Source organism: Tamandua tetradactyla, chromosome 1, assembly GCF_023851605.1.
Source record: "Tamandua tetradactyla isolate mTamTet1 chromosome 1, mTamTet1.pri, whole genome shotgun sequence".
Lineage (NCBI taxonomy): Eukaryota > Metazoa > Chordata > Mammalia > Pilosa > Myrmecophagidae > Tamandua > Tamandua tetradactyla.
Window position 1 is genome coordinate 28,981,103 of NC_135327.1, and position 20,492 is coordinate 29,001,594.

General features: G+C 40.1%; 2 protein-coding genes across 13 annotated transcripts in view; one reads left to right on the forward strand and one right to left on the reverse strand.

Annotated features, from left to right (window-relative positions):
• Positions 1–14,922, reverse strand: CSTF1 (cleavage stimulation factor subunit 1). Of its 3 annotated transcripts, none has more exons than XM_077113518.1 (6): positions 14,728–14,922; positions 12,214–12,415; positions 5,089–5,366; positions 4,735–4,932; positions 3,553–3,943; positions 1–811 (listed from the first exon to the last, which is right to left on the reverse strand). In XM_077113518.1, the coding sequence occupies exons 2-6, from the start codon at positions 12,380–12,382 to the stop codon at positions 552–554; spliced, it is 1,296 nt and encodes a 431-aa protein (XP_076969633.1). In that variant the 5' UTR covers positions 12,383–12,415; positions 14,728–14,922; the 3' UTR covers positions 1–551. The 3 variants fall into 3 exon arrangements, with proteins under 3 accessions (XP_076969633.1, XP_076969639.1, XP_076969624.1); XM_077113524.1 differs by having other exon boundaries at positions 14,703–14,922; XM_077113509.1 differs by lacking the exon at positions 14,728–14,922 and adding an exon at positions 14,526–14,624.
• AURKA (aurora kinase A) overlaps positions 13,911–20,492 on the forward strand; it is a 20,943-nt gene continuing 14,361 nt past the window's right edge. For 2 of the 10 annotated variants that reach the window (XM_077113434.1, XM_077113437.1), the window contains exons 1-4: positions 15,118–15,305; positions 18,636–18,679; positions 18,791–19,070; positions 20,364–20,418. In XM_077113434.1, coding sequence (XP_076969549.1) covers positions 15,209–15,305; positions 18,636–18,679; positions 18,791–19,070; positions 20,364–20,418 — 476 coding nt within the window. In that variant the 5' untranslated portion in view covers positions 15,118–15,208. The other 8 variants (XM_077113486.1, XM_077113477.1, XM_077113457.1 and 5 more) reach the window with 8 other exon arrangements.

Sequence of the window (20,492 nt, forward strand, 5' to 3'; positions counted from 1 at the left end):
TAAAGTTGCAGATCTGAAATTTATTATCAGAATGATGTTAGTTTAGAATAGAATTGATATAATCTTTAAAATGTTTTCCACCTGGCACAAAACTCTTGCTTCTCAGAGCTGCAGGACTAGTATTTGAAAGGAAATAAATATACAAACAAGGTGTAGAACAGGTACCATAGTTGACAAAATAACTAAATGAAAATTCTTTATGACATCCATGTGAGATCTAGAAAGCACTTTAATACTCTATTCTTCGTCAAACGATCAAGAGTCAAGAGAAATGGCAAGTCCTGTATTTACAAAACTGATGAAAATCACACTGTAATAATCAGTGAATGTGGAACAATTGCACAGATCTGCATTTCCAACCTTTTCCACCATGATTCTACATCAAGGTAAAAAAAGTTTCTTTTGTACAAATCCAAGAAGGCTGAGAAGTGGCAGTACAACTGCTGAAGATGGTACAATGACTTACCACTGAGGCTGATGACAGGACTGTGGGGGGAGGAGGGGCAGAGTCCTTGAGAAAAGAACCCTAACTTAAAAGACCTACAGTGGCTCTAGTCGGTGGTTGATCTCCGGTACCAAAACCGTGCTCTGAAGTCATCACTGCACGTCATGAAACCAGGGTTGGTGGGCGAGTGCACTATACAGCGGACGATGTTGTTGTGTCCCAAGGAGAGCAGGTTTCTCCGCTCTGCCGTCCTCGAGTCCCAGCAGCAGAGACTGATCGTCCTTTCGTCAGGCAGCAACACATAGTCCTCAGTGTGGTTAAAGACTGCTTGTGTTCGATGTACCTGCCGTCCACTCAAACCGGCACCTGTCACAGAAACCAAGTGGTTATGGTTTGTGGACCTGGAAACAGCTTTGTAAGTTCACATCATAAACCCTCAGAATTTTTTACTCCAATTTGAATCCTTTCAATGTTTAAAAATAGCATCTGAAAATTTTTAATGTAATACGAATCTAATGTACAATTTCGGAAACTCAAAAAAGTATAGAAGAAAATTACTTCTAGAACCACCATTAAAAGGCAACCACTGTTAAGTTCTGATGAACTTCTAGGCATATGGATTATTTTTTAATATCAAATTGGTATGTCATTTTACATATTGTCTATAATATTTTAAAACAACTTTATGTTGGGTGCATTTTTCCATGTTTTTTATAATTGCAAAGTCTCCCACCATTTGGACACACCATTAATTATTCAACAATTCTTTTTCTACTAGGCATTTAGGCTGCATCTGTTTGAAAGTAGTGCTCTGGTAAACATTTTTTGTACAACAAGATTTCCTTAGGATTAAATTCCTAGAAACAGAATTATTGGACAGAATATGAATATCCACTCTCTTAAAAGGAAGCTTTACCCTTTTTTTAATGATCATGAAGAAACTACATATTTTACGCTTAAAGTACTATGTAAAGGATACAGAAGAAAACAGTAACTGCCCAGCAATTTCACCACTCAAAGGTAATCATTGTCAATATTCTGGTGAATATCCTTTGAAAAATCTACATTGTGTATTCACATGTAAAATTATTTAAGTGAGAGCAAACATCACTTAACTCAAAGTATACATCATATGCTGTTTTCATTCAACAGTACATAGAGGCAATTTAAAAAGAGGCAATATAGTTTAGTGGATAAAGGCAAAAACTTTGGTGTCAGATAGTTTTGGATTCAATACTTAACAATGATGTGACCTTGGGAGAAATTACTTAACACCCCTAAGCCTTAATTTTACTATCTGTTCAGTAAGGATAATTATAGCATCTAACCCACAAGATTGTTGCTCAGAATTAAAATGAGGTAATGCACAAGAGCTCGGCAGTATACATACACTAATAAGTATAAATACTCAATAGATGTCAATATTTATTTTTTAAGGCAGGAATATATATATATATACTGGCCATTTTTATTTCTTTTGTAAAATATGTCCTTTGGCCATTTTTCTGTCAAATTTTGGCCATATTTTTCTTAATTATTTATAAAGCCTCTTTATATATTAGGCTATTAACCCAATATCTAACATAAGCTTATTACATACGCTATGCATGTTTTCTCCCTAGTCTGGCATTTTATTTATAGTGCCTGAAATTAATTTTTAATATGAAAATTTATGATACTTTCTTGATAATTTTTCCTTTTCCTTCATTACTTCAAGAACCCCCTAAATTCTAACTAAACATTAAAACTGGAAAGAGAAATCTAACTGTGCTAACAAGAAAGGATCTTAACGTAAAATAGAAAAAAGGGAATTTGCATACAATATCCAATATAATTCTGCTAAAAAAATTTAATTCCAATTCTCCACCAAAACTAATTCACCACATGCTACCATAAAACAGCCTAAACATTCAAAAAGCAAAACAAATACAGTAAATTCTTGTCAGAGGGCTTGTATTAGCTTTCCAGTTACTCTCATATGCCTTTACTTTGATCACTTTTGTGTTTTCATTTTGCAACAAGCATACAGCCCTTTAATAAAAATGATTCAAGATATTTTTCAAAATAGCATCATATAAAAGGGCTTCAGTGAAGCCACAACAGAACACACAGAAATGGTTTTTCACAAGACTTTCTAGTTGCACTATATAGACTGAAAGCCAGAAAAATGACACAAAAGCAAACTCTAGTTACATTGAGACAAATCTAACATAGGTTATGCTGCACCCTAGTGGCTCAAATGCCACCAATTCTTTAATTTTCTTCTCTAAAATTCTAAATTATTAATAAGGACAGTTGTGGCACAGTAAAGCCCCTCACACATTTTCATTCTTCTTGTTTTCTGAGTTACAGCGACAAACTTTTAGTGCATGACACCAAACTATCTTACAAAAGAGTAAACTAGGTAATGCTGAAGTTTCCTATAGATTTATCCAAACAATAGTCTTTGCTGCTACAAGGAACAGAAGAAACAATATTTTAACACTCGCTATCAACCATTCTTGAATCCTGACTACTAGTGATAGAATAATAGATTTCATCACAAAAAGAGCTCACAAGTATAAATGTTACCAATAAGACCAACACGAATCAATGCCAGAGAATTAGATGAACTAAGTTTTTTTTTTCTGTCTGAGCCCACTTTATATATAGAGGCCTTATTTTTAGGGGCTACCTTTAGTCTCTTAGAAATGAACAAAGATCTTCCAGTTGAGCCCTACTTTCTCTAACTCATACACTCCCTGAGATCCACTAAGGCTTTCTCTGGACTGCTTCCATGTTTTTGTGGAAGAAAGCAGGACATCAGTCTACAACTGGCCCACCAGCTTTCTAAATGTAACTTGCATGAAATTCAGACCTAGTCTAAGCTGTAATGTATTGGAAAGACCAAAGTTAGAAAACGGGTTTCTATTTCCAGTTCTAAAGAGGCTTTATGGACTGAAACCTTAGCTAAGTTATATAACCTTATCTAAGCTGTGGTTTCCTCTTATCTAAAAGAGGGAGAACATCTGCCTTGGGCAACATACAGATTTATTATGAGGATCCAAGAGAGCTCTGGAAACTGCCTAATGCTATACTAGTGTCAAGTAGTATCTACGTTCACATACCTGTGTATCTGACCAGTGTTCGTCCTGTTGATATTTCCCAAAGTTTAGCTACAGAGTCTTTTCCACTTGAGAGAATGTATTTAGAATTTTTTGAGAAAATGGCAGAACAAACTTCAGCACCGTCATGTGCTTTCTCAAAAGTTGTGATGCATCGATTTGAAACACCATCCCATAATTTGATGCAGCCATCCTTGCTGCCAGTTACGTACATATTGGCACTAGGATTGTAATTAACAGAACATATAGCATCGGTGTGTTGATCTTGAGGATTGCAAGAGACAAAACACTGAAATGTGTTGATATCATAAAGCCGAAGAGTAGGATGCTGAGTCCCAACAAGTATAAAATCTCCAGAAGGATGAAAAGAGATGGAGCGTAACATTTCAGCCTCCTGTTAGGGCATAGACATTAAAATAAGTGACCAACTGGTGAACAATGAAATCCAGAGGTAATGTGGAAAACATTTGGCTGGCGCAAAGAATTGATAAAAAAATTATCAAGTATTACATAGATATGAGAAGGAACAAAAGGACTCCCAGGAATATATGAAAGTATCTTTTAACTGAGAATTCCAAAACTATACAATTACTGGTGACATTATTTTAAAAACCATAGAAGTGAGCTTCATTATTGGCAAATGAACACGAGGTGAAGTCAGAATGGACTATTATCAATTTATGACATACTCATGCAAGATTTCTGAATGAAGATAAACAAAACTTGCGTTTAATAACTTCTTTAATTTGTCCCAAGGCTCTAAAAAATGAGTAAAATGTTAAGTTTAATTATTAAAAGGTGGAAACCGCTACTAAAACATTAGTACTTCTAAACTGCATATTCAAATTGATTACCAAATGCCACTTTTCCAGTAAACACCTGACAGTTTCAAATGAGTAACTTTTTCATTCCCATTAGTTATACTTGAGTGAAGCTAGGACTATTTGGTTTTTTAAGAAAACCTTTAAAGAAGCGAGTGAATTCCAAACCCTTATATATGAATGGAGACCAGCAGCAGTCTTGACCAGCCAGAGGGAGTGGACACATAACTATGTGATATTTGCAATGCTTCCTTGTATTTGTGTTTTAGATGACCACTGGGATTACTTTTAAAAGAATAGTCATACAATGTTCACTGCAGTTAAAAAAAATTTTCAAGCTTCCTTCCAAACAATAAATTCTAACCTGAATGTATTTGAAGGCTCTTTTTGCAGATGGCTTGGAATAATCAAATAATTTAAGAGTATAATCCCTTGAGCCAGAGGCCAGGATCTGTTCTGTTGGGTGGAAAGCAAGACATGTGACTTCATCCACGTGGTCATAAAGAGTTCGAATAACTGGATGGTTTTCCATATTCTGTTGTGCTGTCTCGTTCATCATGACCTAGATCAACAAAAGAGACACTTAAGATAAAATCTGGCTGAAATTAAAGTACATGATCTAGAATCACAATAAATTAAGGCTGGTTTAAATTATACACTCATTCTACCCGAGTATGAACAACAAAAAAAGTAAATGGTATCTTACTGAGATTTTTACCTCTATTGGCATAGCACTCTTGGCCAACATTCTTTCTGTGTCAAGTATCTTTATGGAGGCATCAGCAGATCCAGTAGCTATTAACTGCCCATCTCTACTATAGGTAGCTACACGGCATGGTCCTTTATGGGATGTGACATAGCATGTTTCGTACTCCGAAGCTTCTGGAGACATCGTTTGGACATCTGCATCAAATTCCAGGTCAATCCCCGTGCCAGGGGCAACCGTATCTGAACGACCAATTGCATACTGAACTGCAGTATCGTCATTTTCCATTCCTGAAACAAACCAAAATTAAGGGCAGGAAAAAGTAATTTCCAAAAGGCCAAAACAAAGCTCTGGATCCAAACTGGTCAATGTCAACTTACTATTTCTTGGGATTGCAGAACACTTCACAAAATTACATACATTGACTACTCTATTCAATGCTCACAACACAAGGTGGTGGAAGGTTAAGTTTCAATAGCCATTTGCCGTTTTTGCCTCCAGTTTACTGCTTTTACCACAACTCCAGAGGTGGGGGGGGGGGGGGTGGAATGGAGAGAGGGAATTAGTTTTAAATTATCCATTTTCCCCCTTTCAGATTTTACTAATTTTAGTGCCTCAATCTGTTTTTAACAACTCTGAAATTCACTAAGTCAGGTATATTGTTATCACTACCATTACTGAAACATTTCTGAAGGATTGTTGATAGCTTGTCAAGAAAGTGCATTTTATTATCATTCTTTGTATGCTGTATGCTGGGGATCAAATTTCATTCTTTTTCTATGTGAGTATCCAGTTATTGCAGTACCAATTTTTGAATTTTTGTTTGTTCTTTCTTTATTTTGCTTTTGGGAAGTACATGGGCTGGGAATAGAATCCAGGTCTCCCTTATAGCAGGCTAGAATTCTACCACTGAACTACCCCTGCATCCCCAAGAAAATGCATTTTAAATTCAAGGATAACTTCACGTATCATAGAAACAATGTTTATTAGTTAAGCAAAAAATAGAAATACAGATAAACAAGAAGAAAATAAAAATGACCTAAAATTTTACCAGAAATGATTACTGTTAACATTGTGTTGTGAATTCTTCTGCACCTTTTCCTATGCATAGAATTTGGCTTTTGTTTTTAAACAAAAATAGAACTGCAATGTTCAAAAAATAACATTTTGTGACTTGTTCATTTACTTGTACAGAACAAAAATCTCTCCAGGTTAATAAATATTTATTTATAACAATTTGTTGTTGTACTGTTTTCCATGTTCTTAGATATTTCAGTTATGTCTTTTTTTTTTTTTTTATGCTGTATGGCTGTATGGTGGGGGTCATGTTTCATTCTTTTTCCATGTGAGTATCCCATTATTGCAGCACCATTTGTTGAAATTTTTGTTTGTTTCTTTGGGAAGCGCATGGGCTAGGAATCGAACCTGGGTCTCCTGCATGGCAGGCAAGAATTCTACCACTGAACTATCCCTGCACCCAGTTAATCTATTTTTTTGCTATTATTTCCTCAGAACAAAGTCTCACAATCAGCACTGCAAAGTCAAAGGGTATTTCCATATAAATAACCAAATTCTATGTAAATGTAAATAACAAAATTGTCTTAAAGAAAAGTTGGAACAATCCATACTTGGATAATGTATGAATGCTAGTTTTCTCAGGCTCTTACCAACAATAATAAAAAGTTTAATCTTTGCTAATTGGGTGAAAATAGTGCTTTCGTTGTCAGATGTGCAACTGTTAAGATTTCTACTGAATTTCAACAATTTTTAGATGCTGACTCGTGTTTCTTTTATAAATTTCTTCTTCTGTTCTTTGACCATATTCCTCCCACACTTAATCTGAAGGGCCCTTTTTCTAATATTTGGTAAAACCCCTCATATGTAACAAGGCTATAAACAATTATATTAATTTGCAGATACTTTTGCTCAATTGTATATGACTTTTAATTTTTAAAAACTTTCACTTTTTTGCCCTAATGGAAAATTATCTTGGTAGTAGCTGAGGAGGAGAAGGTAATCCATTGAAGAGTCAAATGAGAAAAACCCCTGGAGTTAAAAAAAGTGGTGCGGGTGAAATCTCTTATATGTGAGAGTACGCTCAAGAGTGAAAGGGAAAGAGGTTATGTGTGATACATGTTTGACCCTGCACACCTGAGAAAACAGCTGTGTGGGCTGAACAACTAGAAAATTAAGAGCTCTGGCCCTAGTAACCTTAGCAAGCAGCTCATCTGGGCTGAGGGAACAGGACTATCCTCCTTCAAAGGTCTACTTGCCATCCTTGATCAGCTCTGGCTGTCAGTGAGTGGGCCTCACTGACTTGAGAAACACTGGCAGTCACCTGGTGTGAAAGCTAACCTCAGGTCCACCTTTCTGGGCTATAAAGCCCTTCCCAAGCTGCCATAGCAGTGCTAGGGGTAAATCAAGGGGGCACCAGGGGCTGCCACACTTTTTGAAAATCTGGCAAGTAGTGACCCTTGGTAGCATTAATTTAGTTGCAACGGTAATAAAAAAGAGATGTATTTAAACTCAAGGTCTGTGGACCAATTTTTTTTTAATACTTTTATTGCCAAATCTACACACACATACAGTCCATACATGGTACACAATCAATGGCTCACAAAATATCACATAGTTCTGTATTCATCACCATGATCATTTTTTAGAACGTTTACATCACTCCAGAAAAAGAAATAAAAATTAAAAACTCATATATCCAATACCACTTACCCTTCCATCTCATATTTCTAGTGGAAATACCACGAGAATATTTCAATCTACCTAAATTATTAAACCCCTTATCCCCCCCAATATTTATTTATTTATTTATATCAATATTTTTTTACTCATCTGTTCATACCCTGGATAAAAGGAACACCAGACACAAGGTTTTCACAATCACACAAGTCACACTATAAAAATATATTATTATACAATCATCTTCAAGAATCAAGGCTACTGGAACACAGCTCAACAGTTTCAGGTACTTCCCTCCAGCCACTCCAAAAACTAAAAAGGGATCTCGATATAATGCATAAGAATAATCTCCAGGGTAACCTCTTGACTCTGAAATTCCTCAGTCACTGAAACTTTATTTTGTCTCATATCTCTCTTCCTTTTTGGTCAAGAAGGCTTTCTCAATCCCATGATGCCAGGTCCTGCCTCATACCAGGTCCCGCCTCACCCAGGAGTTCTGTCCCATGTAGGGGGGAAGGGCAGTGGGCTCACCTGCTGAGTAGGCTTAGAGAGAGAGGCCACATCTGAGCAACAAAAGAGGTTCTATGGAGGTGACTTTTAGGCATAATTACAAGCATACTTAGCTTATCCTTTGCGGGAATAAGTTTCATAGGGGCAAACCCCACGATCGAGGGCTCAGCCTATTGATTTGGCTGTCCCCACTGCTTATGAGAATATCAGGAATTCTCCAAATGGGAAGTCGGATATTTCCTGTGGAGCAGTTCTTGCTAGCTCCTTGCAGTATTTGGGATATACAGGGAATTTTTACACAGTTATAGGTACTGCTTTTTAAAAATAGGTTTTGCCTAGAAAAGTATTCCTCAACTCTAAATTAAATAAACAAGCACCCACTTTCTCTTCTAATGCTTTTGTGATTTAAAATTATCAATCCATTTGAAGTTTATTTTTGTATATTGGATAATGAAGGCTCATTTTTCTCCCTAAATTTCAGCTAGTTTATCCAGTCATCTGATGAGTGAATCACCCTCACTCTGATGATAAAGTATATAAATTTTTGTATTCACTTTTCTTGTTCATGGGCTAGTTTTTTTCCCACTAACTGTCCATTCCTGTACCAGTATGAATGTGTATTTCATAAATTTTAAAAAGAAGACAATGATCAACCTTGCCCATCCAGCTATTAAAACATACATATATCTTCAGTGGCAGAATGCTCACCTTCCATGCAGGAGACCAGGGTTCAATTCCTGGACCATGTACCCAGAAAAAAAACAAAAATCAAACCAAACCAAACCAAACCAAAACAAAACAAAATGCCCCTAAGGGAACTCTATGAAACAAGAAGCCAGGAAAGAAAGCTGACTTTGCCACATGCCCTTTCAGCTAAGAGAGAAACCCTGAACTTCATCGGCATTTCTTTAGTGAAGGTAATCTCTTGTTGGTGCCTTAATTGGACAAGTCTATAAGACTTGCTTGAATTGGGACGTGTCCTCGGCCATAGAACTGTAAACCAGTAACTTATTAAATTCCCCCTTTAAAAAGGCTTTTCGTTTCTGGTATATTGCATTCCAGCAGCTAGCAAACTAGAACAGATTTTGGCACCAGAGGAGTGGGGTACTGCTGCGGTTTGAAAATACCAAATATGTTGGAATGACTTTTTAAATGGATAAGGGGAAGATTCTGGAAGAGTTGCAAACACTTTAATAGAGAAGGCCTAGAATGCTTTGAAGTGACTGTTGGTAAAAACACGGACTCTAAAGATACTTCTGTTAAGGCCTTAGAAATGAGACACAGGTTATCGCAATCTGGAAAGAAGGTAATCCTTGTCTTAAAATGGCTGATAATCTAGCAAAATTGACAAGTGGCTTTGGCTGGAAGGCAGATTTTAAAAACCATGAACTTCGATATTTAGCAGAACAGATTTCCAAATTAAATGTGGAAGGTGCAGCCTGGTTTCTCCTCACAGCTTACAGTGAAATGTGACAGGAAAGAGAACTGAACTCTTTGGTACAAAGGAACTGGAAACTGATGTTCTGGGCTTCCAGGAAGGGAGACCCCAGAGAATAGTGCCCCACATGAGGATTTAGCCAAATGTGGAACCAGTCAGCCATTTCAGAGAAAGCCAGGATTGGACATGAAGTTATCCAGGAAAGATTTGTGGAAACTCCTTATGTATGATGGGCTTGATCTGAGGCTACTGCATAGAAAGCCAACAAGAGTATTGCAGGATCTGTATAAAGAGAACCACTGCCAGATGGGACTGAGAGGGTCAGAGAAGAGACACATTGGAGGAAAAATAAATTCAGAGGCAGAACCATGGAGGCTGAGGTCTGAAGTCAAGGCTAGGAAAGTGGACCCACTCAAGCATGTGGAGAAGGTGAGTCTGCCCCAAAGGCAGAAGATAGGTCTTCACCTCACTGCAGTGGAGCAGCTGTGCCACGTCAGGTCTTAGAGAGGGTGTAGTACATCTCCTGGAGATTTGGGACAGCCAGGGTGCCATCATATGGAGGGGTTGAGTGTGTGCCCCAGAGATGGCAGAGAGCCTAGGTGCAGCCCCAACGCATGGAGAGGGTGGAGCCGAGAAAAAGGTGATATCCCCAGTGGAGAGAGGTGGGCCACTGTGAAGGTCTTTGGAGAGGGTGGACCGACACTTTCTAAAGCCCCGAACATAAATATACTCTCAGACTTTGAAAATCTAATAGCGTTTGCCATGCAGGTTTTAAAAACTGCTTGGGTCCAGCGACCCCTATGTTCCTTCCAATTCCTCCCTATGGAAATGGGCTTATGTATCCTATGACTGTCCCTCTTTTGTAAATTGACAGCAAATAACTTGTTCTGAGTTTTATAGGTCCACAGCCAGCAGAGAAAATTTTGCCTTAAGACTGTTCATGTCTGTAGCTGATTTTGATGAGACTTTGTACTGGTTTTAACCTTGTACTGTATGTGTAATGTTACTGAAATGGTTTAAGGTTCTCTGATATTGTTATGGAATGAATCTATTTTATATATGGGGAAAACATGTCTTTTTTAGCATTCAGAGGGTAGAATGCGCTGGTTTGAAAAGATTTATGTACCCTAGAAAAGCCATGTTTTAATTCTAATCAATCTTGTGGGAGGCAACTGTTTCTTCTAATCCATATTCAGCACTACAGATCGGAAACCTGATTAGATTATCTCCACGGAGACGTGACTCAATCAATTGTGGGTTTTAAAGCATGATTAGATGGAGATGTATCCCCACCCATTCTATGAGGGTCTTGATTAGTTTGCTGAAATCCTTTAAAAGAGGAAACATTTTGTAGAGAGAGTCCCTTTTGAGAATGAGGAGAGAACCACAGAAAGGTACAGCAGAGCCAAGCAGAGCCACGAGGCTGAGAGTCCATGCTGCAAGAGACATTTGGAGATGAAGAAGGAAAATGCCCAGGGGGAGCTCCATGAAACAAACCAGGAGAGAAAGCTGAGAGACTTCACCTTTCTGCTAAGAGAGAAACCCTGAACTTCATTGGTCTTTCTTGAGTGAAGGTAACCTCTTATTGGTGCCTTAGTTTGGACATTTTTATAGACTTGCTTTAATTGGGACATTTCCTTGGTCTTAGAACTGTAAACTACCAACTTATTAAGTTTCCTTTTTTAAAAGCAAAAAAGCAAAACAAAAAAACCCAACAACAACACAATTTCTTAATTTCTTGACAATGCTATAGCATAAATCTAACTGATCTCCCAACCTCCATGTTCAGACGTTCACAGCTCATCCTCCAAATCAGACCCCAAATACTTTTTAATATAAACCGAAAATATCCTCAAAAAATAAAAGCTCCTTTTTGTCATAATCATATTCTCATACAAAGACATAGTTCTGTAGGGTTTAAAACACTGATAGTTCATACCATGGATACTCCTCTGCAGTTATCCACAGTTCTGCACAGTGACTGCAAATATATCACTCCTGGACTTACATGTCCCAAGGTTGGTAAACATGGAGACATGCCATCCTTATTTCCCTTCAAGAAGGGACTGCTGCTCACCTGTGGGGAATGGGGTAAGCTAGCAGGGAGGAACAGGGATTGCATGGAAAACAATGCAAACAAACAAACAAACAAAAATTCTGTTTTGAAGAAAATAGACGTGATGTTTATGGTAGAGAAACTGGGGAGGTATGGGGAAGAGAAAGAGATTACTTTAGGAGTGTTGGGTACTCAGAGATGACATATGAGTTGAGACTTGAAAGAAGTCAATAATAAAAGACAAAGTGCTCCAGATAATGACAATGTGTATAAGCTGAGGCTGGAACCAGCTTCAAGTGCTCATAATGTGCACTTTGTTTCCAACTTTAGTATCCAGCATTGTACTTGGCACTAAACTAAACTAATTCTGAAAAACTGTGATGCTTGGAAAAGTTTAAATCTGTACCACCAGAGCTATACATTTATATTCACATGGTACCTAGTTTGATGAGATGCAGGAGTTGCTCGGAGGGCGCGCACACAGACTGAGGCTTGATTTCATTGATGAGGCCATTAGCAATGCTGATGTAGCCGTCATAGAGCAGCTGGCTAATGATCAGCTTGTAGAGTTGCTGGCGGTCCTTCAGGCCCACCTTGGTTCTATACATCTTGGAGAAGAGGAAGATAATTCTTCCTGTCAGCTGCAAGAAGAGATAAGAGGTAGATGGTGAAGGGGAGAGGCACTAGTAAATCACAGACACAGTAAATCAGACTTGTGGAGCTAAAATCCTAGCTCTACTATCTGCATTACCTTTGGTTAGTGTCCTCATTTCTCCAAACTTCAGCTATTAAATAAGTTACTGAAGGTTAAACGAGAAGGTACACAGAGAACATTGCACACAGTACCTGGTACACAGAAGGTATTCAAGTCATGTTAGCTGAAATTTACAGCAGACTCTCTCTTCATCAACTTATTCTTCCCCTTTTCTTTTCGGCCAAAGTTACCCACCTAAAAATTTATTCTTTATGGCTATCCCAGAATCTTTTATTTCTTCTGTTAATAAAAACACTGACTGTTGTTGTCAACAGGTAAGACAGCTGCTATTCCCTTGAAATATCTAGGAACTACTATTTCTACCAGCTTAGCCACATGCTTAAATTCATTCCTAAAATCTGTTTCATGACAACTGGGCTTATTGCAATTATATAATTTAAACCAGAGTATCAGGGCAAAAAGCTATTATTTCCATGAAAATGAAAGCAAACTGAATGCTTTGAAATGACTCAAGTGAACTGCTTAATATACTATTGGCATATAAGATACAGACAAAACAACTAAAAAATGGAAAAATTGTAAAAATCTGGAAGGACTGCACACCCTGATTGATTCACAAGTGTCTAAGTTCTCCTTCAAGCTAAAAAGAAAAACAAACAATAGAGTTAACAGTGGTACCTACTGGTATTCCTGTACATTAACAGGAGTGACTGGGGAGAAGGGAGAAGGTAGGGGTATCAAGCACGTTTTCTAACTACATAGTCCCCTCTGGAGAACCACTGAAATTACTGATCCTAGTAACAGCCAGCATTTACAACATCTTTACCATGTTTTTCAAGTTTTACTTTATTTAATCCTCAAACCATCCTATAATGGAGGTCCTGTAATCTTGTTTACAGATGAAGGGGGAATATAATTTTGCCAAAGATCTCACTAATAGTGTCTGGAGGAACCAGGACTAGGATGTAGGTGGTTTGACTCTAGAGTCTGTGTTGCTTCTAACTACTAGGTTGTAGTGTGCCCTAAAAACTTAATAATAAAGGCTAATAGTCACTAGACATTTAACACAGTATATAAAACACACTGTGGAAGCAACTTATGTGCATTAACTCATTCACACCTCATCCAGTATTATTTTAGAAATAAGCAAACTGAGGCCCAGAGTGGTTAATTAATTCACTCAGGATTAAATAGCTGTGAATGTCAGAGACTAGATTCCAACCCAGGCAATGTGGTCCCTGAGCCTGAGTTCTTACGCACCATATTACACTGACGAGTGTTTATGTAACATTTATGGAGCACTTCCTACGTGCCAGACACTGTGCTAAGCACTTTACAGTGAAGCTCATTGGACGGAATCAATAAATGCATGCAAATCTACGCATGTAGGAGCAAATGCTCTTAAGTCTATCTGCCGAGAACAGTGGGACACAATAGAGATGATGAAACGGGCTCAGAGAAATTAGGAAACCTACTCAAGGTAAAGTGTGCCTGGGTAACTCATCTGAGGTTACGTGGTCGTCAGGACGGTCCACTCCAAAGTCCAGAACTTAACCACCACTCCAACCTGTCTCTTCACTTCTGTCTGGGGCATCGTGAGATGTACAGGGACAATGAGAAAGTAAAAGAGAGGGCGAGACTCCGCTTCTCAACTCCTTTAGAATGTTCACTCGCCAGGCTGTAGGAGCCTCTTAATCACCACCCCTAATTTGCAGGGGAGAACACTGAGGCCCGAGGACAGGAATAACCCTACTCAGGACCGGTTACACAGGAAAGGGAGATCAGGACGCCCCTTCTGCACACGGCGCAACCATCCCAACGCAGAAGTTTATAAGGATGGGGTGGCGTGGGGCTGGGAGGTAGGCCCTCCAAAGGGGTGCGCAGGCCCAGCCCGGCAGCCCAGGAGCACTGACTCAGGGCGCACGCCTCCCCGCTCACTCTCGACCATTCCCACCTCGACCCAGTCCTTCCCGTGGGCCTCTGCAGACCCCAGCGGACAGAACCCGCTCCTGCCGGCGCATCCCGGGCTCCCTTACCCGCTGATCCGGCTCTCGCGGTCTCCCGCTCTCTCCCAGAAAAATGGAGGCGCGAATCTTGCCCGATCGATCGCTCGAAGCGCAAGTTCACTGCGCACGCGCAAAGGGCATAAAGCCGAGTACCGCGCTATCCATCGCTCCCACCCCCTCTCCGGCCCTCCTCGCCATCTGACTTACTGGCACGTTCAAGAGGTTCGGTTACCTGCTCCGACTTTATCTCCTGTACGACAGCCCCGATGCTAGAGGCTGCTCTCTTACGGGCAAATTTCCGATCCGGAGAGCACCACTGGCGATAGAACGTTCACGGGTTTGGTGGGTCGTTGGGGCCCCCTCTTCCGGGGCCCTTCGAGGCAAGTGCGCCTGCGCTTCGTCTCTACCTTCTCCTATGACTCAAGACAGCGAGTTCGTTGTTGACCAATCAAAAGGCAGCCTTCCTTCTAGCCTAGGCCAATCAGCGTCCGGAGTAGAGGGTTTAACTTGCATTTAAAAAGAAGAACCTTTGACTCTTAACGGCTGAGCTCTCTGTAGGACTCGGCTCCGTGGGTTCGAGACGGTGTCCGACGTGTGCGTGGACCAGTGGGGTCAGGTTTATGTGGCGGGTGTGAGGCCTGGGTGAGGGGCGGCTGATCCGGGCGGCCTACGAGCGGGTAGTGGGATCTGGCTGGAGCAGAGCCGAGCGGGCGATGGGGCTGCGGGGCGGGAGAGAAAGAATCAGCGCGAGAGGTCCTCCCTCCCTGCCGACTACGTGCCTCTGCGGCCTCATCTGTGCTCCATCTACTCGTGGGTTCCGAGGGGCTCTGTGAAGGTTGCTTATGGTTAACGCTAGAGGCAGATGGGGTTGTTGGGTGGCATTGGGGAAGGCTTTCTGCATGGATTCTCATATTCAGTGGGCACCTAGGTAAGGAAACCTCAGAGAAACTTCCGCTGTCTAGGAGTTTACTTTGGAGGAACGGGGAGAGAGACAGCAAACTAAACATGATTTCCAATTGTGACGAGTATTATGCAGGATGTAAAACAGTAGTATGGTTTAAAGGGGGCTACGTTAGATAGAATAGTCCGGGAAGGCGCTTTCCTGGCTGGATAAATGAATGGATGGATGAATGAATGAATGAATGAATGAATGGATGAATGAATGATAACCTCTACGCAGAGGCCTTCCGGAGCCCGTGCTTATCAAATCCTGGCCCTTGGACTCACCCATATCAGGATTACTTGGGGGTCCTTGTTAAAAACACAGACCCACGGCAGGTGGAATGAATCAGACTATTTTGGCGATAAAACCCAGGTGTCTACGTTTAACAAGGTCTCCAAGTGGTTCTGATATTTACTTCCAACACCTACCAGCCATCTGGGGATGTTGCTAAATGCAGAGTTTGTTAGGTCTGCGTTGAACCTGAGATCCTCAATTTCTAACAAACGTTCAGTCTTGACTTTTAATCATGTCTCCTCCTCAGGGTTCCTTGTTCCTTGAACTAAATGTTTTCAGAAGACACTCAGTTCCTCTCCACTCAGCCTCTTGGCAGATATTTGCAGGTTTCCTGTGGTGGGGGGAGGAGGGACAACTTTTTTATCCTAAACTCACAGGGCTATTAAATCTAACAGTTTTTCTGTTTAGAATTGCAGGATCTCTGTTTAATGGATTTTGAAAAGGCCATTTAGTTATGCAGTTTCCAAATCGCTGTAGATCAGAATCGCCTCAGGGGCTTTTTCCTGGGGACCCTCCCTGGATTTTCCGAATCAAAATCTTATTCCATTCTGTTTATTGTTCATCTTCCTGAGACAGAAACTATAAATAAATTCAATATGAAAAGAAAAAATTGGGATAAACATTGATAGCTTTGGTCAGAAGACTGTTGAATAAATATTATGAGGCTTATGTGCTCTCACAGTATTCTGCTACTAGGAATTGTTGGGAAAGTGAAAGTAATAGAGCAAGTTTAGAAAATAATGGTGCATAAAGTAGGCATGTATTTCCTCTTCTGTTTTTAGTTTATTTTTATCAACCAACTAAGGACTCTAGGTTCTTTAGTCCTGGCTCTGTCTTATGGAGTTATTTGCTTATTTTTGAAATGGATGTAGAAGCATTGAGGGTGGGGAAATCCTTTCTGATTAGATTTTAGTAGTCACAGAGCACCTGGGTAAGAAGAATACTGGTAGATTTCTGCTGTCTTGGTGTTTGTTTTACCTACTTGATAGTGTGGTGCCTGACTCATAGTATGGGCTTACAAAGTGTTTTAATAAACTATTTTTATTATTGATTTGCTTTAATTTATTCCCAGAACATTCATTGCCTACACTATGTGCTGTTCTAGGTTTCTTGGGCACAGTGGTGAGTAAAATGTGACTAAGCAAGCCCTCGCTCTTGTGGAATTTACTTTCTAGTGAGGGACACAGACAGTATATAAATATGCATATACTTTGTGTATGATGCTAAGGGCTATGAAGAAAAATAAGATAGAGATGGTTCTGGAAGGGGACATTTGAACAGAGAATAGCATGAAATGAAGGCGCAAGTGATGCATTTGGGGTAAGATCCTGATGGAGGAAAGAGCAAGTACAAAGGCCCTGTGGCAGGGGACCTTTTTGAGAAAAGATATACTGTGTGTCTGGTGTGCAGTGGACAGGAAGGAGGAGTGTGAGACTAGGTCAGAGAGATGGTCAAGGTTCACATTTTGTGGGACTTCATTGGTCTGTCCTTACCAGTTGGAACCTGTATTTCATTGAGTTGGGAAGCCATGAAAGTTTTGTGAATGAAGGATTGACATCTGACTTAACAGGATCACTGGCTGCAGTGTTGAGAATGGGTAATAGTGGGGCAGAATGAGAGGAGGAAAATCATTGGGAGCCAGTTGCAAATAGTCCAGGGAGGGAGGACTGTGGTCTTACCAGGTGGTGGTGGTAGAGGTCATATTCTGAGGGGATATCTGAGAACAAGAATGGGGAGGTGGAGATGGGAAGGATCGTGAGTTCACCTTGGGACATGTTAACATCGACCCCTTAGATAATCAGATGGAGATGCGAAAGTGGTAGGATATTTATATCTGGACTGGAGATGGAAATTTGGGAATTTTCCACCTATGGATATTATGCACAGCCAATAGACCAGATGAGCTCTCCTGGAGAGTGAGTATAGGAAAAGAGAAATGGTTTGGGAAAGAGACCAGCACACTCCCATGAGTAGAGAGTGGATAAAGAAGTTTGGAGGAGAGAAGAGGTTCCATTTTTGATGTATTAAGATTTTGATGCCTTTCATACCTTTCTGTGGGGTCCAGAGCAGGTGGTTGGATCTTTTGAGTCTGGTGGTCAGAGGAGAGATTAGGCCAGAAGAGGTTAATTCGAGGTATCCTGATAAAGATGTTCAGAGCAATGGCATTGGGTGAGGGTCCCTAGGAAATGGTTGTAGATGGAGAAGTGGGGGTGGGGATCCAAAGACTCATTCCTATATTATCTCAGGCATTTTCAGAGTGGAAAAGAGGGTGAGAGTGGACAGCTAGTGAGGTAGGAGACAAATCTGGAAGGTAAGTGAAGAAAGATGTTCAGGAAGAAATGATCAACCTTATCAAATGCTGCCTAGAACGCAACATAAAATGAGGGTGGAGAATTGACTGTTTGGCTTGGTAACAATAGGGGTCAGTCATGAACTCAGCGACTTGGTGGGGATAAAGCCAGGTGGGAGTGGGCACAAGGGAGGGTGGGAGAAGAAGTAGGGAAGATAAGCGTAGGCGACTCTTCTGGAGTTTTGCTGTTGAAAGGAGAGGGGAGAGATGGGGTCATTGAGGCAATTTGTGGGGTAAAGAGGATTTTTTCTAAGGTATTAACAGTAGGCTTGTATTCTGATGGAAGTGATCCATTGGAGAAGTCGAGTGAAATTTGAGTGTGTGAGAGGGGACGGGATGCAGTATACGAGGGGAGAGGTTGGACTTGGGAAACGGGTATATACCTGCATTCTATATTGATAACAAAACACTATTTCCTATTGGCTTCTTGTGGACAAAGAAAAACTTTAAAATTCTCCTTGAGGTTTTTTCCAGCAAGGAGCTTTTAACCTTGATCTAACATAATGTTTTGAACCAGATGGATTTGTGTAAATTAAAAGTTCTTTCCTTTCAGGCATCATGAATAAATCTAAAGAAAACATTTCAGGACCCATTAAGGTAAATGGAATAATCTGTACTCTCAATCACATTTATTCATGAAATTCTCAAACTATTCAGCTATCTTTCATGAAGACTTAGTCTTTTTTCATTTTCCCCCCCACAACCTAGACTACCCTTGGTGATGGTCCAAAACGTGTTCTGGTGGCCCCACAGTTTCCTTCTCAGAATCCGTTATCTGCAAGTAGTGGCCAGGCACAGCGGGTCTTGTGTCCTTCAAATAGCTCCCAGCACATTCCTGCACAAGCACAAAAGCTCGTTTCCATTTCCAACCGTAAACCTGTTCAGATTCAGAAACAGAAGCAATTGCAGACAACACCTGTGCCTCATCCTGCCTCCAGGCCACTGAATAACACCCAAAAGAGTGAGCCGTCCAAGCCACAAGTATCTGGTAAGCCAGTTTTTTGAATCTTGTTGAATTGTCATTATTTTTCACATTGCTAAAGAAGCAAATGAATAAACTTGCATTTCTTGATTTGGAGCCCCAGCTTTTGTCATATCTGTTGAGATTGGGGAGAAAATACAATGTTCAGGCTGAAGTAATAAGTCTATTCTGGGCCAGTCTATGTTGGAAATAGAGCCCTGACTACCAGCCTTGTGGACTGTTGGGCTACTGAGAGAAGGTGATACTAATCTCATGTTCTTTTCATTGCTTAATAGTGGGTTTGACTGTTGGGTGGTGTTGTAGCTAGTACATTTCATTTGAAAAATTGAAAAGTTCAAGGTTCTGTGTATGGGGGAAGTTGGGGAAAGTGGATGTACTGAAGCAGGCTGGGGTGAGATGATGTTTTGGCAATGTTAAGCAATGGGGTCTCATGGATCCAACAGTGCTTCTCTCCAATGCATTGGGAAGCTGCTGAAGGGTTTTTCAGCAGAGGAGGGACATGACTTGCCTTTTAGAAAGCTTATTTTGAATGTGTTCAGTGAACTGGAGAGTAGCAATACTACCTCCAGGTGATTATTAGATAAGAGGCTGTCCTGTGGTTTAGGCCAGAGATGGTGATGGCCTGAACTGGGTGGAGTTGGGTGGCAGTTACTCTCTGCAGCCTCTGTGATAAATTATTCCTTCATCCAGGTTGTCTTGTTCCGTACTTGTTACGATTCTGTGAAGTAGCCAAAGTTATGAAATCCATTTTACAGAGGAGGAATCTAAGACTCAGAAGAGCTTAACTTATTCAAAGACATAGCTAGAATGGAGAGGTACACACAAATTGAGAGCCCACTTTGGTTGTAGGCTGAATAGAACTGTGCAGTAAATTGGACATAATGGGAAGATAAGTGAAGAGGGATTTAGGGATGGATGGTGACATCGATGCCATTAATTGAGATAGCAAACCATGGAGGAACAAACCAGCTTGGACCCACATTCAGATACTTGAGCAGAGCATATTCTGTTTGAGAGAGACAAGTAGAAATGTCCTTTCTCTCATGGCAAATGAAATAGTAACTTTAGTATGCTATTTTATTGTACGTCTTGGTGGGCTAATGCCTTATACTTTAAGGACTTCACATGGTGGAAGCCAGATTAGGATGTAGTAGTCTTTTCTCAAAGTATAAATAAAATAAAAATAAAAAAAAATAGTCCAGGTTGACCATTCTTGATAAATACCATTAATCTTTTAGTGACCATTCTTTGTGTCATCTCTATTTGTATATCAACATTTTAAACTTATTCATTCTGTAGGAAACAATCCTGGAAAGGAACTAGAATCAAAACAGAAAAAAGAAGAATCAAAGAAGTAAGCTGGCTCCAATCTTTTTTTTTTAAAAAAAGAGAGAATTTTGTTAATGATGAGTGTTTATTAGCAACTCA